Consider the following 18,318-nt stretch of genomic DNA (forward strand, 5'->3'; position numbering starts at 1 on the left):
TATAGTCCCTTATTTTTCAAAAAGTACTGTACGAGACGGTTCGTGGGCACTCACTTCACTAACTTATACTTCTCTTTAGAATCACATCATAGGATGATCCAAACCATACATAAAATGGAACACAACTTAAATAGGTTGTTCCCCAAAAATCATTTCCATAGGATGATCCCAACCCTCCGATCTATAGAGGAATCCCCAACCCTCCGAATCTATAGAGGAATGGAAACCTCTATAGATCGGAGGGTTGGGATCATCCTATGGAAATGATTTTTGGGGCAATCTTATGGACGGTTTGGATCATCCTAAGATTTGGTCCGTACAATACTTTTTTGAAAAATAAGGGACTATAAGGGCTTACACCATATAAAAACTCAAAAAATGCAATCTAGAGAGGACCAAATTGAGATTTTAACTTTGGCTAGGCATCCAAATGAACCAGACTTGAAAAGATGTATGCAGCTAGATTTAGCATATCGAGTGTTTAGGTGGCAACAAAATTCTTCACAGATCTTCTGCAGAAATGTCTTCTTCTACAAAATCGATTTCTGCTGCCATAAAATCCATTCCCTCAAAAAAAGAATCACTTCGAAAAGCATTCGAAGAACTCCAATCTCATTCCTCCTCTTTCGCCTCCTTCTCTCTTCAATGGAACGATCTCGAAACCCACATCGACTCCATGTCAAAATCCTTCGAGTCTCGCCTCAAAGACCTCGAATCAAAGGACAAACAAAACCCTCTTGTCGAAAAATCAGAAAACCCAGAAAATCCTTCCAAAAAACCTGAAGAATCATCCTCAGACGCTATTCCAAGACCAGAGCTAAAATCCTTCTGTGAAAACATGGATGGAAAGGGAATTCGATCTTTCATAATAAGAAATAAGAAAGAACTCTCTACTGTACGGAATGAAGTTGGCCCTGCTCTTAGATTTGCATCTGACCCAGCAAAGTTGGTTTTGGATGCCATGGATGGGTTTTATAGTTCGGATTCAAAATCAAAGGGAGATAAGGATATGGAGTTGGGTTCAATTAGAAAGACTTGTATTCTTTTGTTAGAGAGATTGTTAATGATTTCACCAGAGATTAAGAATGATGAGAAGGAGAGAGCGAAAATTTTGGCGGTTGAATGGAAAGGGAAGATTAGTCCTGGTGGTGAAAACCCTTTAGAGGTTTTTGCATTTTTGCAGCTTTTAGTTTCATATGGCTTGGTTTCTTTATTTGATGTAGATGAATTATTGGACCTTGCTGTTTTCATTCCTAGATGGAAACAGATTGGTTTCATCAGGGCGCTTGATTTTACAGAGAGGGTTCCTGGTAAGGATCAAAGGAAAAATTGCATTTTGATTGTGTCAAATAATTTTTATGGGTTTTTGCTTTGTGGGTTTTGATTAGAAGGTTCTTTCCACTACAAAAAATTGATTGTGTTATCTAAGATGGATATGCCTCACATGATTGTCTCAAACTACCATTACTACTTTTTAAGTTTAATTGGTACTTGTTTATTAGTCTACTCTTCATGCATATAATTCCAGCTTCTTGATTGATGTTGGACACTGGGTTTCCAATCCTACTAGGATAATAGCTTTTTATCTTTATGTAAGATATTAGTGTCTTATTATTGATGTTTATCTAGTTGTTAGGATTTTATCAAGTTTTTTTTTTTTTATAACTCATGAAGTTTTATGCAATTAAGGAACTATTGTTAATTGTTATATTAGTTGTAAAAAATGTAGGGTGGGCTTTTTGGATGTAAAAAAAAAAGGTTTATGGAGGGCTTTTTGGATGATCAATTGAAGGCTTTTTCAGACACACTCTGATGTTATCCTGGCAGGGATTTACAGCGACCCGTTAAAAAAAGGATTTGCAGCGAAACCACAGGATGAGAAGCTAATCAAACTCAGATGAGGTCAGAAATACTTCGGCAGATCTAGTAAGATGTTAGATTTCCCTAAAAATATCCCAAAACTTAAATAAACAATAGAACAATGAAGCAAACCACAATCAATACATGCTTAGATCCTTAGTGGAACATTAAGAGATCAATCCAAGAGAAATTCACAGAAGATCGTTGTGAAAATGTCCAAAAGAAAAGAAATTTTAGTGTGTTGGCAAAATTTTAAACATCTCCAACTGCCGCTCCGATCGCCAACTACCGAGGAAAAATGTTGTCTCATGGAATACAATGTTCAGAGCCCATGCGAGGTTTGGATCCGTGGGGACTGTTCAGAGGCTTTTTAACAATGCTTCGAAAATAAATGTAACTACATGGAGTGCTATCATATCAAGGTGAGCAGTAGGTACCAGGATGCACTTGAGATGTTCAAAGAGATCTTAGTCGAGGTAGTGAAACCTAACCAGACAATATTGGTTAGTAAACCTGTCTTGGGGATCTTAATTCTTAAACTAGGTATTTGGGTTCATCGTTATATTGAGAAACTGGGATTGAAGTGGATGATATCTTAGGTGCTTCGTATTCAAAAGTGTGGTTTCCTACAAGGTTCTACCTTGGTGTTTGGTAAGATAGTGAAAATGGATGTTTGTTCTTGGACTTCAATGATCTATGGGCTTGCCATACATGGGCATTCTCTTAGAGCACTGAATTTATTCAGTGAAATGGAGAGCATAGGGATTATACCTAATGCCATTATCTTTGTAGCTCTCTTATTTGCTTGCTCTCATGCAGGGTTAGACGATAGAGGGTGAGAAATTTTAAATCAAATGGATCGAGTTTATAACATTAGGGAGCATTATACATGCATGGTTGCTCTTCTCAGTCATGCGAACCTCCTGGACGAGGCTCAGGAGCTTATCAAAGGAATGCTGATGGAGCCCATTGTTTTTGTCTGGGGCGCGTTGCTAAGAGGGTTTCGGAGCCATGGGAAATCTTTTTGGGGAAGCGAAGATGTGGAGAAATAGATTGCAATGTTGGAAACAAGGGACAATGGAGCACATCTGCTTATATCGAATTTATATGCTTCAAAAGACCAGTGGGACAATGTGGCAAGGATGAGGACGATGATGGTGATGGAGCAAAGAAAAACCCAAGTTGCAGCGTGATTGAGGTGGATCAAGTGGTCCATGATTTTTTAGCAGGAGGAAGGTTACATCCCGGATCTAAACAAATATATGAAATGATGGGTCAAATATATGGAGAAATTAACCTGGAAGGTAAATTCCATCTGACCAAACAATCTAATCGTTTCACCTAAAAAACAATTTAACATTCTGCATTTAATTTCATGTTAATTTACCCTAAAGATAAAAAACATAGTATAAGACATGAAACATATGACATATAGGGTTGAGTTTTCTAATGAATATGAATTACTCACTTGGTTGATTGGTTGATGTTTCATTTCCTATGTCTCTTATAAGGCATGTATTACTTTAGATTCCCTATTGCTTATAATTAAGAATCAAATTTATCAGTCAAATGTGATTCTATTGCAAAAACAGAAAAAAATAAATTTTCTACCTTAGTTACCAAACGTAATTCTCGAAGAAAAAACAAAAATCAAGAATCAAAAGCAAAATTAAGAAATTGAATTGGAATCATAGCCAAACGCCCCCTTATTTTCCAATGTTCAGAGCAAAGAAACAATTTAAAAAACCTCCTATTACCACGAGTTTATGGGCTATATATAGCCTCAAACACAAAACAATTTTAAGCTCATTGAAATTATGGTTGCATTAGCTTGTGGATAAGTCCCTTCCTGTGACCAGCAAGCTTTTTGCTTGTTTCAGATTTTGTTCAGAAGCTGGTCAGTAAGGGGAAGCAACTCGAGGCTGTTTACTTCGTCTATGCTTTTGAGCTCGTGAATAAATTCCCTCCTGTACCATTGTTGAAAGCCTACTTAAAAGAATCCGAGAAGGTTGCTGAAGAAATCCGAAAACGGGGGAATTACACAACTAGGTCACAGGTATGGTCTTTGCATCCTTCTATTGCCTACTCCCGATGTATTTCAATGTCTTTTGCTCATGGAGACACTATAAACTGTGTATATCTGCTACAGAATGAGGCCAAGGACAAAGAAATTGCTGCTTTGAAAGCAGTAATCACATGCATAGAAGAGCATAGCCTTGAATCTGAATTGTCATCTGAGAATCTTGAGAAGCGTATTTCTCTGTTAAAACAACAGATGGCGGACAAGAAACAGGGTGCACGGTTGCATGCACTTAAGCCCCAGCAACATGCACCCAACAAGAAGCCTCGGCCAGTGGTGCCAACCATGGCTGCTGTCCCTCATAGTGCTCCTCAAACCACAATCAATTAACAACAACCACAGCCTTCTGGGCTGTTGGTCAACCCTGTCTCTTCAGAACATCTTCTGGGAACTAGTTTGTATGATAAGCATTTGGTCTACAACGGTCTCCCCTTGTCTGGTGGCTTACCGTATCGTCCATCGTACTTACCTTAGTTTGATGGCACAGTCCAATTTAGTCTGGTCAATGCGGGTTAGTTGGTAAACCTTAGCATGACCTTCTAAATGACCTAAAAGCAAACATAGAATGGTATTTTCTGCCGTTGACATGTTGTGACAGTTATCTGTAATTCTAACTTTAACTTCATTGTTTGCCGTTGTGCATCTTATTTAAATGGAAATATCTATTTGTTTTTCATCCATATTAGAAGTGTTCTTTATTTTTGTTCGCAACAAATTTCACGTGCATGAAAAGGCAAATCACACACATAAATGCATTGAGATGAAATTTCCCTCCTGCGAGAATAAGTTTTATTAATTTTGGCAGGGATCGTACACTTCCCGCTTTATTGACAATTATTTACATTTCTTGAAGAAAGAAAACACCTCTGATCATCAAAAGGTTCCCTATCTAAATACAGCTTCCAATTAATTATCCTTCAGAAAGATCTTATTTTTGTTAACAGATATTTTCGGATGAAATTTCTTTATCTTGGGGACTTTCTTCATCTTCTCAAACTTTCTTCATTTTCCTTTGGGAATGCGTCATTTTTATCATCTTTCTCTTTCAAGAGAAAGGTCTTCTTCCTTTAAGGAGTATCTGGGAAGAGATCCTAAAGGGACCTTTAGAGACTCTCTGGAGAGAGATTCTAAAGAGATTTTCTTCTTTCTCCCGAAGAAGAAAGGTTTTCTTTCTTTTGGAGAAACCACCGTCTTTATCTTTAGAGGGGAAATCGCCGTATTTATCATCTTTCTCCCCCGGAAGAGAAAAGCCTTTCTCCTTTAAGGAGCCTCTGGAAAGAGATCCTAAAGAGACTTTTATAAAGTCTCTGAAAGAGACTCTAAATGGATTTTCTTCATCATTCTCAAGAAAGAAAACTTTTCTTTCTTTTGGAAAAACCGCCGTCTTTATCTTTTGGGGGAACCGCCTTCTTTATCATCTTTCTCTCGGAAGAGAAAGGCCTTACCCTTTAGGCAGTCTCTGGGAAGAGATCCTAAAGAGACCTTTAGAAAGTCCATGGACGAGAGTCTAAAGGAATTTTCTTCATCCTTCTCATGAAAGAGAAAATGTCTTCTTTCTTGTGGGGAAATTGCCGTCTTTATCTTTTTGGGGGTAAACTATCGTCTTTATCATCTTTCTGGTCTTCTTCTTTTAGGGAGTCTCTGGGAAGAAATCCTAAATGGATCTTTAGAAAGTCCTAGAAGAGACTCTAAAGAGATTTTCTTCATCCTTCTCATTAGAGAGAGATGTCTTCTTTATTTTGGGGAAACCACCGTCTTTATCATTTTTCTTCCGGAAGAGAAAGGTCTTCTCTCTTAGGGAGTCTCTGGGAAGAGATCCTAAATGGACCTTTAGAAAGTCCCAGGAAGAGACTCTGAAGGGATTTTCTTTATCATTCTCATGAAAGAGAAATGTCTTCTTCCCCGAAAAATATCTGCAAAAGAAAAAAAAGAAACTGTTAGCTAAATCTTTTCTCACATTTCTCATTCTCTTTCTTCTATTTCTCATTTTGCGTAGCTTTCTCTCTCTAGAAGATCCGATCCCCTTTGCGTAGCTTTTTCTCTCCAGGATTGGATCCGGATCCTTTCTCAAAAGGACATTTCTTCTATTTATAGAGATTCATTAGGCTAGTTGGTTACTGCCAACTCATCATTTATCTTTAATTTCACGATCTCTACTTTCTCTTTTTGGAGCCGTTTGACTCTCACGCAACAACCTGTCCATAAAATGCCTTTTGCGATGGGTCCCAAGCAAATCCTAAATGAAATAGTCCTTGCTTAGGAAAAGAATGATTTAATAACCATTGATCATGACCCACGTCGAGGCCCACTATTGTTTTCAAAAATTATATGATGAAAGGGTGTACAAATACATAAAGATAGTACGATGGAATATTTTTTCATGTTGGCCAACCACGGCCTAATTGTAATTTTTGTCTATACTATGTACCGATAAGGGGAGAGTACATGAGAATCATGTTATCCCATTCTTTTTCTTTTTTTTTCAAAGGTAACTAATTTTATTGAGTAAAAAGGTATCAATTACATGGGAATCTGTTTTATTGAGTAGAAAGGTAACTGTTATCCCATTCTCATACATGGGAATCATGCTCTCTCTACGGGTTTTGTTTTGGGAAATGATAAATGCGCCTCTTTTCATCACATGGGACACCCAACTGCAGTGTATGCAAGGTTTTAAATTTCAGCCAAAATCCGAAATTTCGGTGAGGACCGAAACCGAAACGTTCCGAAACCAAAATTGCCGAAATTTACGAAATTTTGAAATTTAAGATAAAATATTAATTTTTTATTCCTCTACATAATTTCAGCAGAATATATATCAGTAATTTCGCCAGAAATTTTGGCCCAAAAAACGACATCTCCAGCGCCATTTACCGAATTTCAGCCAAAATTTTGGGATTTCAGCTAAAATTTCTGTTTCAGATAGGATCGAAATTACCTCCAAAACCGAAATTTAAAACCTTGAGTGGACGTGAAGTACATCAGCCCCTCTCTGCAGTCATTGATACACTGCAGTTGGGTGTCCCTAGCAATGAAAAGGTGCGCATTTATCATTTCCCTTTAAATATCCATAATTATACTATTTCTCCTCTAAATTGTGCAAAGAAAAAATTCCAAGAAAAAACCTGTCAAAAATGCTTCTCTGGCACATTCCAAACAGGGAGAGATTCTCTCCGGAGTTTATGCTTGTGTTATTTGTATTCCGAGCTGGTTTAAGATGATGGATCTTCGGTCTCTTCATATGATGGAACATTTGAAAAATAATAGTTCACTTGAGATTACAGTTTTTGAATCTGCTTTTCATAAAAGAGTCCTCCAATGTTAGGGTATTTAGTTGCAAAAAAATTTCCTAGCAGAAAGAAGAGTAGGCCAACGATATGAAGTAGGCTTTTGGTCATGGAAATTGGTTTTGGGAGCAGTCTTTTAGTGAAAAACTTTACTGAATGAAACCACCAGTAAAGGTATGAACATGCCTGGAAACGTATGAATTAGAATCCTATTGTTCCTAATTTAGCTCCCCAATCAGACTATATGCTCCCTTGCTACTCTCCAAATGCTTAGATATTAATCCACAAGTGGGGCAGATTCACCTGTGATGATCCTTCCCCTCTCTATTTCTTTCTCTGCCAATTCATCCGCTAAATCATTTACTGGTCTGTGTTAAGCACAATTTGTGGGTGAGATTGGTTGCAAAGACCTTGAATCTTCAAAAATAAATTTTTGCCCACGTAATGGTAAATTGGTAATACAAGAATCACCTTCAATGATCAATTGTCCTCAAAGTGACGAGAAGATTTTTATGCCCCATAGCAGCGCTCTTGTTTCCTCTTCATTCGAGTCACAAATACCAACTGAACCTGAAAATGCTTGCTGATTTGAGTCCACAAATACCCATGTGAACGGTGAGGATCGTCTTTCTTCAGGTGAAACTTTTTTAAATAGGAGATGACCAAATGAGAAGAACAAATACACTGAAATGTAAAATCAGAGATCTGAGCATCAGTTACTGAATTGGGTTTTAGAAGAGATTCGGGCATGGCGGACGGGGTTGTAAGATTCAGCAAGAAGATTAGGGTATCTGTCAAAAGAGGAAAAACGGTGCAGCATAGCAAATTAATGACAGGCATGTAAACACTTTCTATTACTGCTTTCACATAAAATTCATGGAATGTGCCTTAAAGTACTTGGCTATCAACCCAATAAATAAGCTTAGTTTTCATAACGTTAATCATTTTGAAGATATAAATGAAGTTAACATGTATTATGGCACATCTGCTGATATTGTTAATGAAATAATGTATATCTCTGTTAAGGCAAAACTTTTATCCACCCATCCTGGAATTAGAACCAAGTATCTCATTCTAGAGGGTAAATTTTACCTCATAGAATTTATACAGATTCCCACAAAAACAGACACATGTACTGGAAAGGCTCTTCATGCGACAGAATCTTCATCGGCCTCATTGGTTACAGTAACGCCAACTTCAGCTGCCCGAATAACACGGTAATGAAGCATGTATCCAGGCTGCAGCCAAAAACAAATGGAAGCAATTTAATCCCTCATAAAGCATTTACTTTCTACAAGCACTTTAATCCCTCAGTTCTAATGCAAATGTGAAGAATACTGTCAGAAAGAAATCATGATTGCAGATTTGAATACATATGCAGAATCATTGTTTTAAATTTCGGCCGAAATGCGAAATTTCAGTTGGGTCCGGAATCTGAAAATTTTGGATTTTGACTGAAATGACTGAAATTTGGAAAAAAAAAAAAAAAAGTGGCTTCGGTAGGGACCAAAACCAAAATCAAAATTTAAATCCATGTGCATAACTAGACAAGCAGGACAACACGAAACTAGGCCCTCCATGAAACCCACCAAATACCAATGCCAGTCACTGCTGAAACTCGTAGTAGAAAAACAAATTGCCACCTCTCTCTCTCTCTCTCTCTCTCTCTCTCTCTCTCTCTCTCTCTTCTTATACTCACCGGAATATTTTTTAACAAAAAATAAGCTCTGATGCTTACCTACTCCCAGTGAAACAAAAAATCTTATTATAAGGGCACAAAAATAGATAATTTTTGCAAATAACACATACTGAAGAGATTAATAAGTATATGCAGGCACTGGGTTATCCGTTATGACACTGAAATAATCGATATCCACAGTTTATAGGTCTTCAATGCGTGGGTGTAAGTTCACTGTTGTTATACTTTCATTACTTGACCATTTCAGTGATATGAAGTCTGTGGCATGGGTTGAACTCATACAAGACTCAGTTAACATTTCCCTGTTATCCAATTTGTTCATTTATTGCAAGCCTACAATAATTCTTTATATTTCGTTTTATTCCTAACTTCTACACATTATTAAGTCTTTTTGCAATTTTCTACTTATGCGGTTATGCCCCAAAGCATTGACACTCTCCTATAACAAGGATCTCCGCTTGTAAAACATAGGTATGGCCTTATGAAGTACTTTGACCTGGTTGACCGTGGTCCTTCTGCTGTTCTTCTTCCAAGGGAACCTAACCCATATAAAAAGAAGCAAGCTCCTTAGAAACCAGTAGGTCTCACTATCATTTTGGTGCTTATCTGAAACACTAGAATCAAGCAATTTTCAACCACGCATGGTGCACAAGTATCCACAATGGTAAGGAATCAAGAATATCAATGTTTGATTTGGGGAAAGAAAGACACAGATAACACCATAACCTCTCATTGCTTGAATTTTATGAATTCACTTAGCGTTGGCAATAAATTTGTCCATCCATTATGGGATCCTAACTCAGTTAAAAATCAAGACATGGACACCTGGGGCTTGGACAATCGCCCTTAAATTTTCAGGATCTATGACAGCAGGAAAGGAAGTGCCCCTTAACGTTTGGAGCAATGTTGAAAACGCAGATGCGGCGTGGAACGCAGCCGAAGAAAATCCTAGCCGACTCGGCACGACGCGGTCGAGTACTCAGTTGATGCGGCTGAGTACTCGGTTGACGTGGTCATAACTTGGGAGAGTCAAAGGAGATTTTATTGACTCTGTAGGGCAAAACACGGAATGCTGATGTGGCACAACGCGGATTGTCGCCAAGGTAAAAGAGAGTCGCCGCGGACGCGGGGAGTTTGAAAACTATGGTTTGGAGTAAAAAAAATGTCAAGAAACTGACAATATGCAAGTAACTTTCAAGCAATAGATTTTTCTCAAGACAAATACTGTACCCAACAGAATTCATGATTATCTGACGCATTATATATAACGAGTTCATACCTTCAGAACGGCAGCAACAGTGTTAGATGGCTTTGAAGTATCAGGCACTTGGAAAACCGCAAGATGTCTATGTGGATCAAAATGCTCATTTATAGGATCAAATTTTTCCACTCCAAACTTTCTGAACACCTGAGAGCGAAAAGGTTGAGGATTTTAAGCAACAAAAACCATCAAAGAATCCCTCATATATTGCACATAAATGAAAAAATAAAATAAACTTGCTAGAAATTAATTTGGCATGGCAAATTAGGAAAAAATAAAGACAACTAGTATATGTAAAAACATACATGGGTTCATTGATAAGGATTTCCATATGACCAAATCATTTGCTTCCGTTCATTCTCCGTTGCTTGTCTAGGATTTTAACAAGATGTTTGAGCAATGGAGCCCCTTTTTTATTTTTCTCTTTACAATAACAATCCTGCAACTACAATGCCAAGTCGACAAATTGAATTGACATAAAACTCATGCCCAAAGTTCAAGCAAGGGAATATCATGGACTAACTTCGACGAATCGAGAATTGGCAAACCCGGTCTGGCAGGAGTGGGGGGGCTCCAAAGAGATGAAAGGGGGATGACAAGATGAGCCTTCTCAAGACCTATTGGGGAGGACTCTAATGAGCTGAAGCCAGAGCAGTGGTGTTCAAGGCATTCGGATTATCAACATTCTCGACTTGAGTCATCTCATAGTGGAGGGAGACTCCCACAATTTTATCAGGTGGTTAGATGGTTTGCATTCCTCGCCGTGGGGTTTTTTGATGAGATCTGGGATCGATTGGGTGGTTTTCCGATTCGCTTCCATCATTTGCGGGGATCGGCTAACGAAGAAGCGGATTGTATGGCTCGTCCGGGCGAGATTTAGAGATTTTTGACTTCCTCATTGAGTTGCTTTTGTTTTCTTGTTTTTTTGCATAGTTGTTCATTCTACCCATCATTCAAAAATGGGAGTATAATGGACATCAACAGGAACCACTCCCCTAATTTAGCCATGTTTCCAATGAGACCATGGTTATCAATGCAGTTTTGTTTGGTCCGAAATGGACAAAATTGAGTGTAAATGCCCTAAAAGCTAGCATTTATATAATAAACCTTTGACTTCTTAATTGATTTCATGACATTTAATGGGTAATTAAACGAAATGTATAACATGCTTATTATTTGAACCCATGTTTTCCCTAGGTAGCTTTTTTTGTATTTCTTCTACTTGTGAAGATTCAACACCAAGGATTTCTCCTACTTTTGAAGGATTCAACACCAAGGGTTTCTACACAAAATGTATCTTTTGTTAAATTTAGTTGATATAATGATTTATTACATTTTTCTATGAAACAGACTAGACACTAGCATGTCATGAACCACTAAACACCTAAAGAAATGGTATTCATAACTATAAGCAACAAAATGCATCTTCAACAATCTGATAAAAAAAGGCACTGCGGCAACATTACCTCTGCAAGCTGTTTATCAGTCATTTCAACACCCTCCAAAAGTGTTTTTAAAAGTGGAACAGCTCCAGCAGAGTCTTTAGACTGATCAATCTTTGAAAAGCTATCTTTTACAACAGAAGCAGCTCTTCCCAAATTGTCTGCAACATCTAATAAGTTCTTGGCGAAGTCCTGAAGAAAAGTCACAATATTGAGCATCATAAGATCTCAAAACCCGCCAGAAACAAATGATAAAGTAATAATAGCCAGTACAATAAAAGCAGAAAGAACCACTACCAGTAAAAACAAAAGAATAATGAGAAGCGGATCCACCATTCAAAAATAACGTGAGAGTAGCAGACCTGTATAGCAAATTTTTTGGAGTTCGCTGCTCCACGTTTTGTCCTGTCCATGACATTCTCCATTTCTGCATACCTCCGACGAACTTTATCTTGCATTATCTCAATTTCGTTGTATTTTGCCTCCAATAACTTTTCCTTCTCAGAAACTATCTTTACTAGATCATCAATAGATAGATCACTCTCCGTATCTGAATCAGAAAATGCAGTTAGTTAAGTACTTCTCCTCTTTTAGACAGATTCAGACTTTGAAAATTTAGGATCTGAACTTGAACCTGACTCTTTTGTTTGATCGGGAGCTTTACCATCTTCACTTTTCTTACTTGACTCACTAGTATTCTCATCTAAACCATTTCCGTGTTCATCTACAAACTGGCTAGTTTCTTTATCGGTTGCGTGAGGAGATGCAGATGAGGAGATCCCAACTTGCTTAAAATTGGCTTTCCCGGGGACCGAATAATGCAATGTTTGAGTTATCTGACATGGAGACCACTGGCAAGGAATAAAGTACCGTTGTTAGTCCAGTTATATTAATGATATTTTGTTTTTGTTTTTTGAAAATATTAATGATATATTGTTCAAAATAAAACTTTTAGAAATTTATATTTTGTAATATTTTCAAGCTGCATGGCAAACTTTCATGCAGCTTGAGAATATGTTATCATTGGTAAGGCACTATATCAATGATACTTTGTTCAAAATTCGTTCTTTGAGAATTACGAAGTAATGACTTGCCAACTAACAGAATTTTCAATGATCAAGGAAAATCATTGTAACCGTGCGACCATTCAAAAAAAAAAAATCACTGTAACTGTGGGTTCTACCTCACTTGAAAGGTAAAGATGCAATTTCTTTACAGGATAAACGAATCCAGGAAATAAATTTGAATAAAAGAATATAAAATTTCTTTACAGAATCAGTGAAGCTAGGAAAATATATTTGAAAGACTTGGTCGAGACATATCTATTGTAACAGCTCATATAACAGACAGAATGTGAGAAGACATATAACAGACCAGGGCATAACGAAGCAAATGAAGGTCAGGGTCGACAAACTAAAGAGCTTCAACTCCACAAAGAAGTCCCCAAAAAGAAAATGCACAAGATAGGTTGTATTGGAAGAAATTCCAAATCCAATTCATTAAAAGAAACTTCTTCGTTGAAATTTACAGATCTTATAGCTGAAAAAAATTCCAACATGCTCAAGGTGCACCCTCTTGTTTTGCATGGTAATTATATTAAAAAGAGCAGATGGAATAAAAAGATCGAGGAGGAGTCAGACCAAAAAGAAGAAAACAGCAACAAGCTATGAACAAAACAAATGGAAGAGAGAACAGAAAAAACAGGAAAAAAAAAACAAATAACCTCAAGGAGGATCTCAGTCAACACCCGAACAAGCGAGTCGACAACAAGTAGCTATAAACAAAAAAAAAAAAATGGAAGAGAGAACATAAAAAACAGAAAAAAACAAATAACCTCAAGGAGGAAAGTAATCAAAAGTCATAATATCATCTCTGTCAACACCTGAACAAGCGAGTCAATCTAGATCGCTATTGGATGATCACCAAACATGCCAAATCTACGTGTCGTGACCCTCGATCACATCCAACATCTCCTCAATAGCATCTGCTCAAGGTGCATCATCTTAGGAAATGGTGAGCCTTTTTAATTATGTCCACCAGGCAGTTGTCAAACTAAAAAGCATGTAATGAGGTTTTACTACATGTGTAAATGTTGTCGACTCAGGATAAATCTTAAACTCCTACCTGACTAATTTCAGCAGAAATCCTTTCAAACAATGAAAAGATACTCGACAAAACACTAACATCTTAAATGTAGATATTTTGGATTAATGCACTAACTTTAAACAGTTCTCATTATTGTCTTTTGTCCATGTATGAATAAAGAATTAAAGGGCATAATGGAATGTTCAGATGTCGGTGGAGATGCTAGGCTTATAAGTTCATGGCAAAGTGTTGGTGATCTATATGATTTTCGACACATGCTTCAGTTTACTTCTACAATGCCACCTTTTCTTCTCTGAAAAATAGTGCAGAACTAAAGTTTCCAAAAGCAATTCTCAACTATAGTCGCAGTACAAGTAACAAAATCTCCACACTTGCCATTCGATCCATTATTTCGTATATCTCTTGCTTTAGTGTTTGTATGATCCTGAAAGTCTGTAAATCATTTCATCGAGGGAAGAAAATAGGACGAGAGTGCAAATCCTAAAGTTCTTGGTACCCCAGAGTCAAAACTAAGTTAGCCTTGGTTTATTATAGATTCCTTCTGAAACTTGTAGTTTTAGATTTTTTTTTCAGGGGGCTATTCTTTCCCTCTCTTAAATTCTTTCATTGGTTCATACAACTCATTTGGAATTGTAATAGATAATTAAAGATTCTAAAAAAGAGGGTGGAAGGTACAAAAAGATACGATACAAAATGGTAAAATACTCCTCGTCTTCTGCCTTTTGGCCCCTTGTCCAGCTATGTCACAAATATCTCCGATATTTTCAAAATATAGCGTTTTTATCGCGAGATTTTGATAAAACGACAAAATCCCGAACTAATCCCGAGATTTTAAAAATATAGCGATATTTTCATTTTTATCATAAAATATCCCGATAATATCACGATATTATCCCGATATTTTTATTTTACATTTTTTTTCTTAAATTTAATATTTTTCTATATTTTATAAATAATTTTATTTTTACCCTTTATTTCCCGATATAAACCTAAAAAAATTAATATATCGCAAGATTTTCCCTGGCCGAGAAATTCCCGAGAACGGCATTTGTGACATAGTTGTCTAGTCTTGAGTTAATAATCACCTCAGATTAACAATATCAAATAACTAATATACCAATATATGTGCTCAAGTTTTAGTAAGTAAACTGAGATAACCCAATGGAACCCATTCTTGTAAAAGATGAAAGTCAAAATCTAAGAATGATTATATGAAAATTTATAAGAAAAATACACATTTTGATCATTCAATAATCTCTATTAGCAAAATGTACATAGATAAACATAAAATATGAATAGAAGGTAAGAATTAAAAATAGAGAAATGATTTCTGCGCTCCAAAGTTTTGATAAACATGCGCTCCAGATGTTTGTCGTGTAGTATTTAAAGGGCTCTAAGAGCCTTTTGAGAACCGTAATATTCCTCTGACAGCCCTTTAAATGCTACACGACAAAATTTATAGCGCATGTTTGTAAAAACATTGGAGCGCAGAAATCATTTCCCTAAAAATATAGGGAATGTATTCAACAAATGGGTTTCCTAGAAAAGCGCTTGGGAAACAGGAAAAAGAATCCTTGGAAGAACAATCCTTGGAAGCAAAGTTGGAAGCGAAGTTGGATGCAAAGATCGATTCGAGATTCCAAGCTTTCGAAGAGAAAATAATGAAGATGTTTAGAGAATTGGTCTCTCAAATTCTGAATCTTCCTCAAATGATGACCACCCAAGATAGACCTGATCTTGTGTCTGAATCTACTATTGTACACAAGGATCAGTCTGAACAAGGCGCTACAAACTCTCATGATCATCGAATCAATGAACGTGATAATCAAGGTGGCGAAACATATCTCAACTGAGATCAAAATTTTCCTCGGATTAAAATCGAGTTTCCGCGGTGGGATGGTAGCAATCCGATTGGCTGGGTGTCTCGAGCGGAGCGATATTTTCGATTCCATCAGACGGCGGAGGATCTCAGGGTCGCAATCGCTTCTATCAATCTCGAGGGATATGCTACTTAATGGTATGATTGGTTTGAAGCAACTTCTCATGGAATTCCTACTTGGAAGGAATTCGTAGAGGGTCTATTAGTTCATTTTGGACCATCTGGGTACGAAGATGTCCATGGCGAGCTAGCAAAAATACAGCAAACAACAACTATCTTGGAGTATTAAGGTCGCTTCGAACGACTCTCAAACCGAGCCAGAGACTGGTTAGAGCCACAGCTAGTTGGGACGTTTGTCGCAGGACTCCATCTAGACATTGAGTGGGAAGTCAAGATGTATTGTCCTCGCACGATGACGGCGGCTATCTCTTATGTGCGATTACAGAAGGAAAGACTAAATGAAGATAGTCGACATTCGTATGATGGCTTTACTGGCCGACCCCCTGATCTTCTTCGAGAAGGCCCCATAGAATCCATGGGTCGTAACTGCATGTGAAGCGATTGACGGAAGAAGAACTCAAGGACCGAACGACTAAGGGGCTATGTTGGCACTGTGATGAGAAATGGCATAAAGGTCATTGTTGCGGACAAAAATGGTTGTTGATGATCGAGCCAGCTAGCTATTCCGACGACAATGATGAGGATAATTAACCTTGAGGACAAGGTTGAAATTAAAGGCGGGGAATGTTAGGAATAGATTTTCTTATTTAGATGCTTTCCTTATCTATGTTATTGCTATCTTATATTAGGTTTCCTTATTTCCTTTTTCCTATTCTGTTGATTTCTATTTTCATATTTTGCTTTCCCTAAATTCTATATAATGCAGATGCCGTATTGCTTTTGCGCAAGGAATAATCAAATTAAGTGCAGTTTGCATCTTGGAGGTCGAGTTTCCTCGAATTAACTCATTGGAGGCATGAGTTTCCTCGAATTAACTCATTCTTTCCCCTTTTTTCTATCTTCCTCTTCCCTATTTTCTTTTCTGATAGAACGGTGTTCTATCAATTGACGATTTGATAGGAAGTTTGTACGATGATCTGAAGGGAGTTTCCCAGTAAGTATGACTGTATGAGTACACAAAATGAAATAGAATGTAATCATGTAGAAATTGCTATTTGTACCAACAACATAGACTAAAGCACTGCCCAATCCAGTACCCAGAACCTAAAATCTACCCTTCTTGTTTTGTTTTTTTTTTTTCTTTTGTTAAAAGGAAAAAGGATGTAGAAATCAAACCCCATAAACCCTAAACCCAGACAGCAGAATTCAAAAAAAGAAGAAGCAAGGCCTGGTTTTGAATCGAATACCTAAAACCTAACTACGCACAAAAGGCAAAACCAGCGATATGTAAGTAAAAAAATCGAGCCTTTTCAAAGTTTTTTAAAAAATATAAAATTAAGATGGGATTGATTACTACCTTGGTAAAAGAGGTTGTGGATTTGTGCAGAGAATGGGAATTGTTTGAGAGATTCGGAAGCAATTCGTGTCGAGAAGAAACGAAAGATCGGATGTGGCTTGGGCTGATCTTAGAAATCCGAGAGAAAACCCTAGAAAAAAGCATTTTGATTTTGGGTATGGAGGGTAAGGAGTAGAAGAAATAGATATAGACTGGTGGAAAGGTAAGGTAATGTCGAGAAAGAGCGCGAGAGTGCTACTCGTTTGCTTGGGGAGAAGGAAAAGTAGGGTTTTTGTAATGGCCCCACTGTTTGGATGATCTAAACCATTAATTTGATGGACCCCATAGGATGATCCTAACCCTTCGATTTAAAAACCTCAATGCTTCTAAGGGTTAGGATCATCTGAGATTTTATACGGTGCTGCTGCATCCCTTGATATTTATTTGATCCAAAAACAGCCGTCGTTGGGCATGCGCTGTGAAACGCGGAAGTTTTTGGCCTTTAACCCGGAATGAGTGTGATTGGAATTTTTAGATTTAAAAAGGGCAAAAATGACAATTTACATTAAACTAGGGTTAAGTAAAGATTGCATCGTGGTTAAACTTTACCGTTTAAAAATTAAAATTGTTCTCTTTCCGTGCATCGCAAAAGGCATTTCGCAAATGGAGACAAAGTTCACCAGGTGGCTGGTTCGACTTGCGACGGATCAGCCTCGAAAAGCCTTTTGCGATGGACCCTAACATATCCCTTGTTTTTTACAATGCTGCGATGCGATTTATCATGTTTTCTTTGCATGCTTGATCCGCTTGTTATAGTGGGTTGGTAGGTGCTGAGCGTTAGCTGAGAGTCATATCTATGTTTTCAAATTCAGAGGATGAGAGGAATGGTTGTGGAAGGTTGCAACGGGATCTAGGCGTGTGAGGAGTTAGTGTAGTAGGACATTTTCCAGATTCATTTATATCAGAATCGAGTTAGTCTAGCAGGACATTTGCCAGATTCATTAAGGCCACGTTTGGACACCTCATGTATATAAATTTGGATTTGGATTTGAGTTTTTGGATACAAAAGGCATCGGTCATCCTCATGCTCATGTTGTACCAGGGAGGGAGGGACGTCTTGCTGCAGCAAGGTTGACGGGCAGCAAGGGTGAAGGTAATTGCATGTCTGCAGGGGCGGAGCCAGGAATTTACGGTTGGAGGGGCCAAATTAATTTACACTTGTCTGCATTGGTCATTCGGGGGGGGCCA

At 37.6% G+C, this 18,318-nt stretch overlaps 2 protein-coding genes across 2 annotated transcripts; one reads left to right on the forward strand and one right to left on the reverse strand.

The window, feature by feature from the left end:
• The first annotated feature begins 391 nt into the window (after window positions 1–391).
• On the forward strand, window positions 392–4,620 carry LOC143851704 (FRIGIDA-like protein 2). The gene is made up of 3 exons (XM_077361188.1): window positions 392–1,310; window positions 3,741–3,916; window positions 4,010–4,620. Exons 1-3 carry the CDS (start codon window positions 521–523, stop codon window positions 4,268–4,270), a joined length of 1,227 nt encoding a protein of 408 aa, XP_077217303.1. The 5' UTR covers window positions 392–520; the 3' UTR covers window positions 4,271–4,620.
• Window positions 4,621–8,059: 3,439 nt separating this feature from the next.
• Window positions 8,060–17,352, reverse strand: LOC143851589 (grpE protein homolog 1, mitochondrial-like). The gene is made up of 6 exons (XM_077361059.1): window positions 17,092–17,352; window positions 12,264–12,480; window positions 11,992–12,179; window positions 11,654–11,821; window positions 10,206–10,334; window positions 8,060–8,465 (listed from the first exon to the last, which is right to left on the reverse strand). Exons 1-6 carry the CDS (start codon window positions 17,233–17,235, stop codon window positions 8,376–8,378), a joined length of 936 nt encoding a protein of 311 aa, XP_077217174.1. The 5' UTR covers window positions 17,236–17,352; the 3' UTR covers window positions 8,060–8,375.
• Window positions 17,353–18,318: the final 966 nt, after the last annotated feature.

The sequence above is a fragment of the Tasmannia lanceolata genome, unplaced genomic scaffold (assembly GCF_043159265.1).
Source record: "Tasmannia lanceolata isolate RefF3 unplaced genomic scaffold, GAP_Taslan_0.1 ptg000018l, whole genome shotgun sequence".
NCBI classification, from domain to species: domain Eukaryota; kingdom Viridiplantae; phylum Streptophyta; class Magnoliopsida; order Canellales; family Winteraceae; genus Tasmannia; species Tasmannia lanceolata.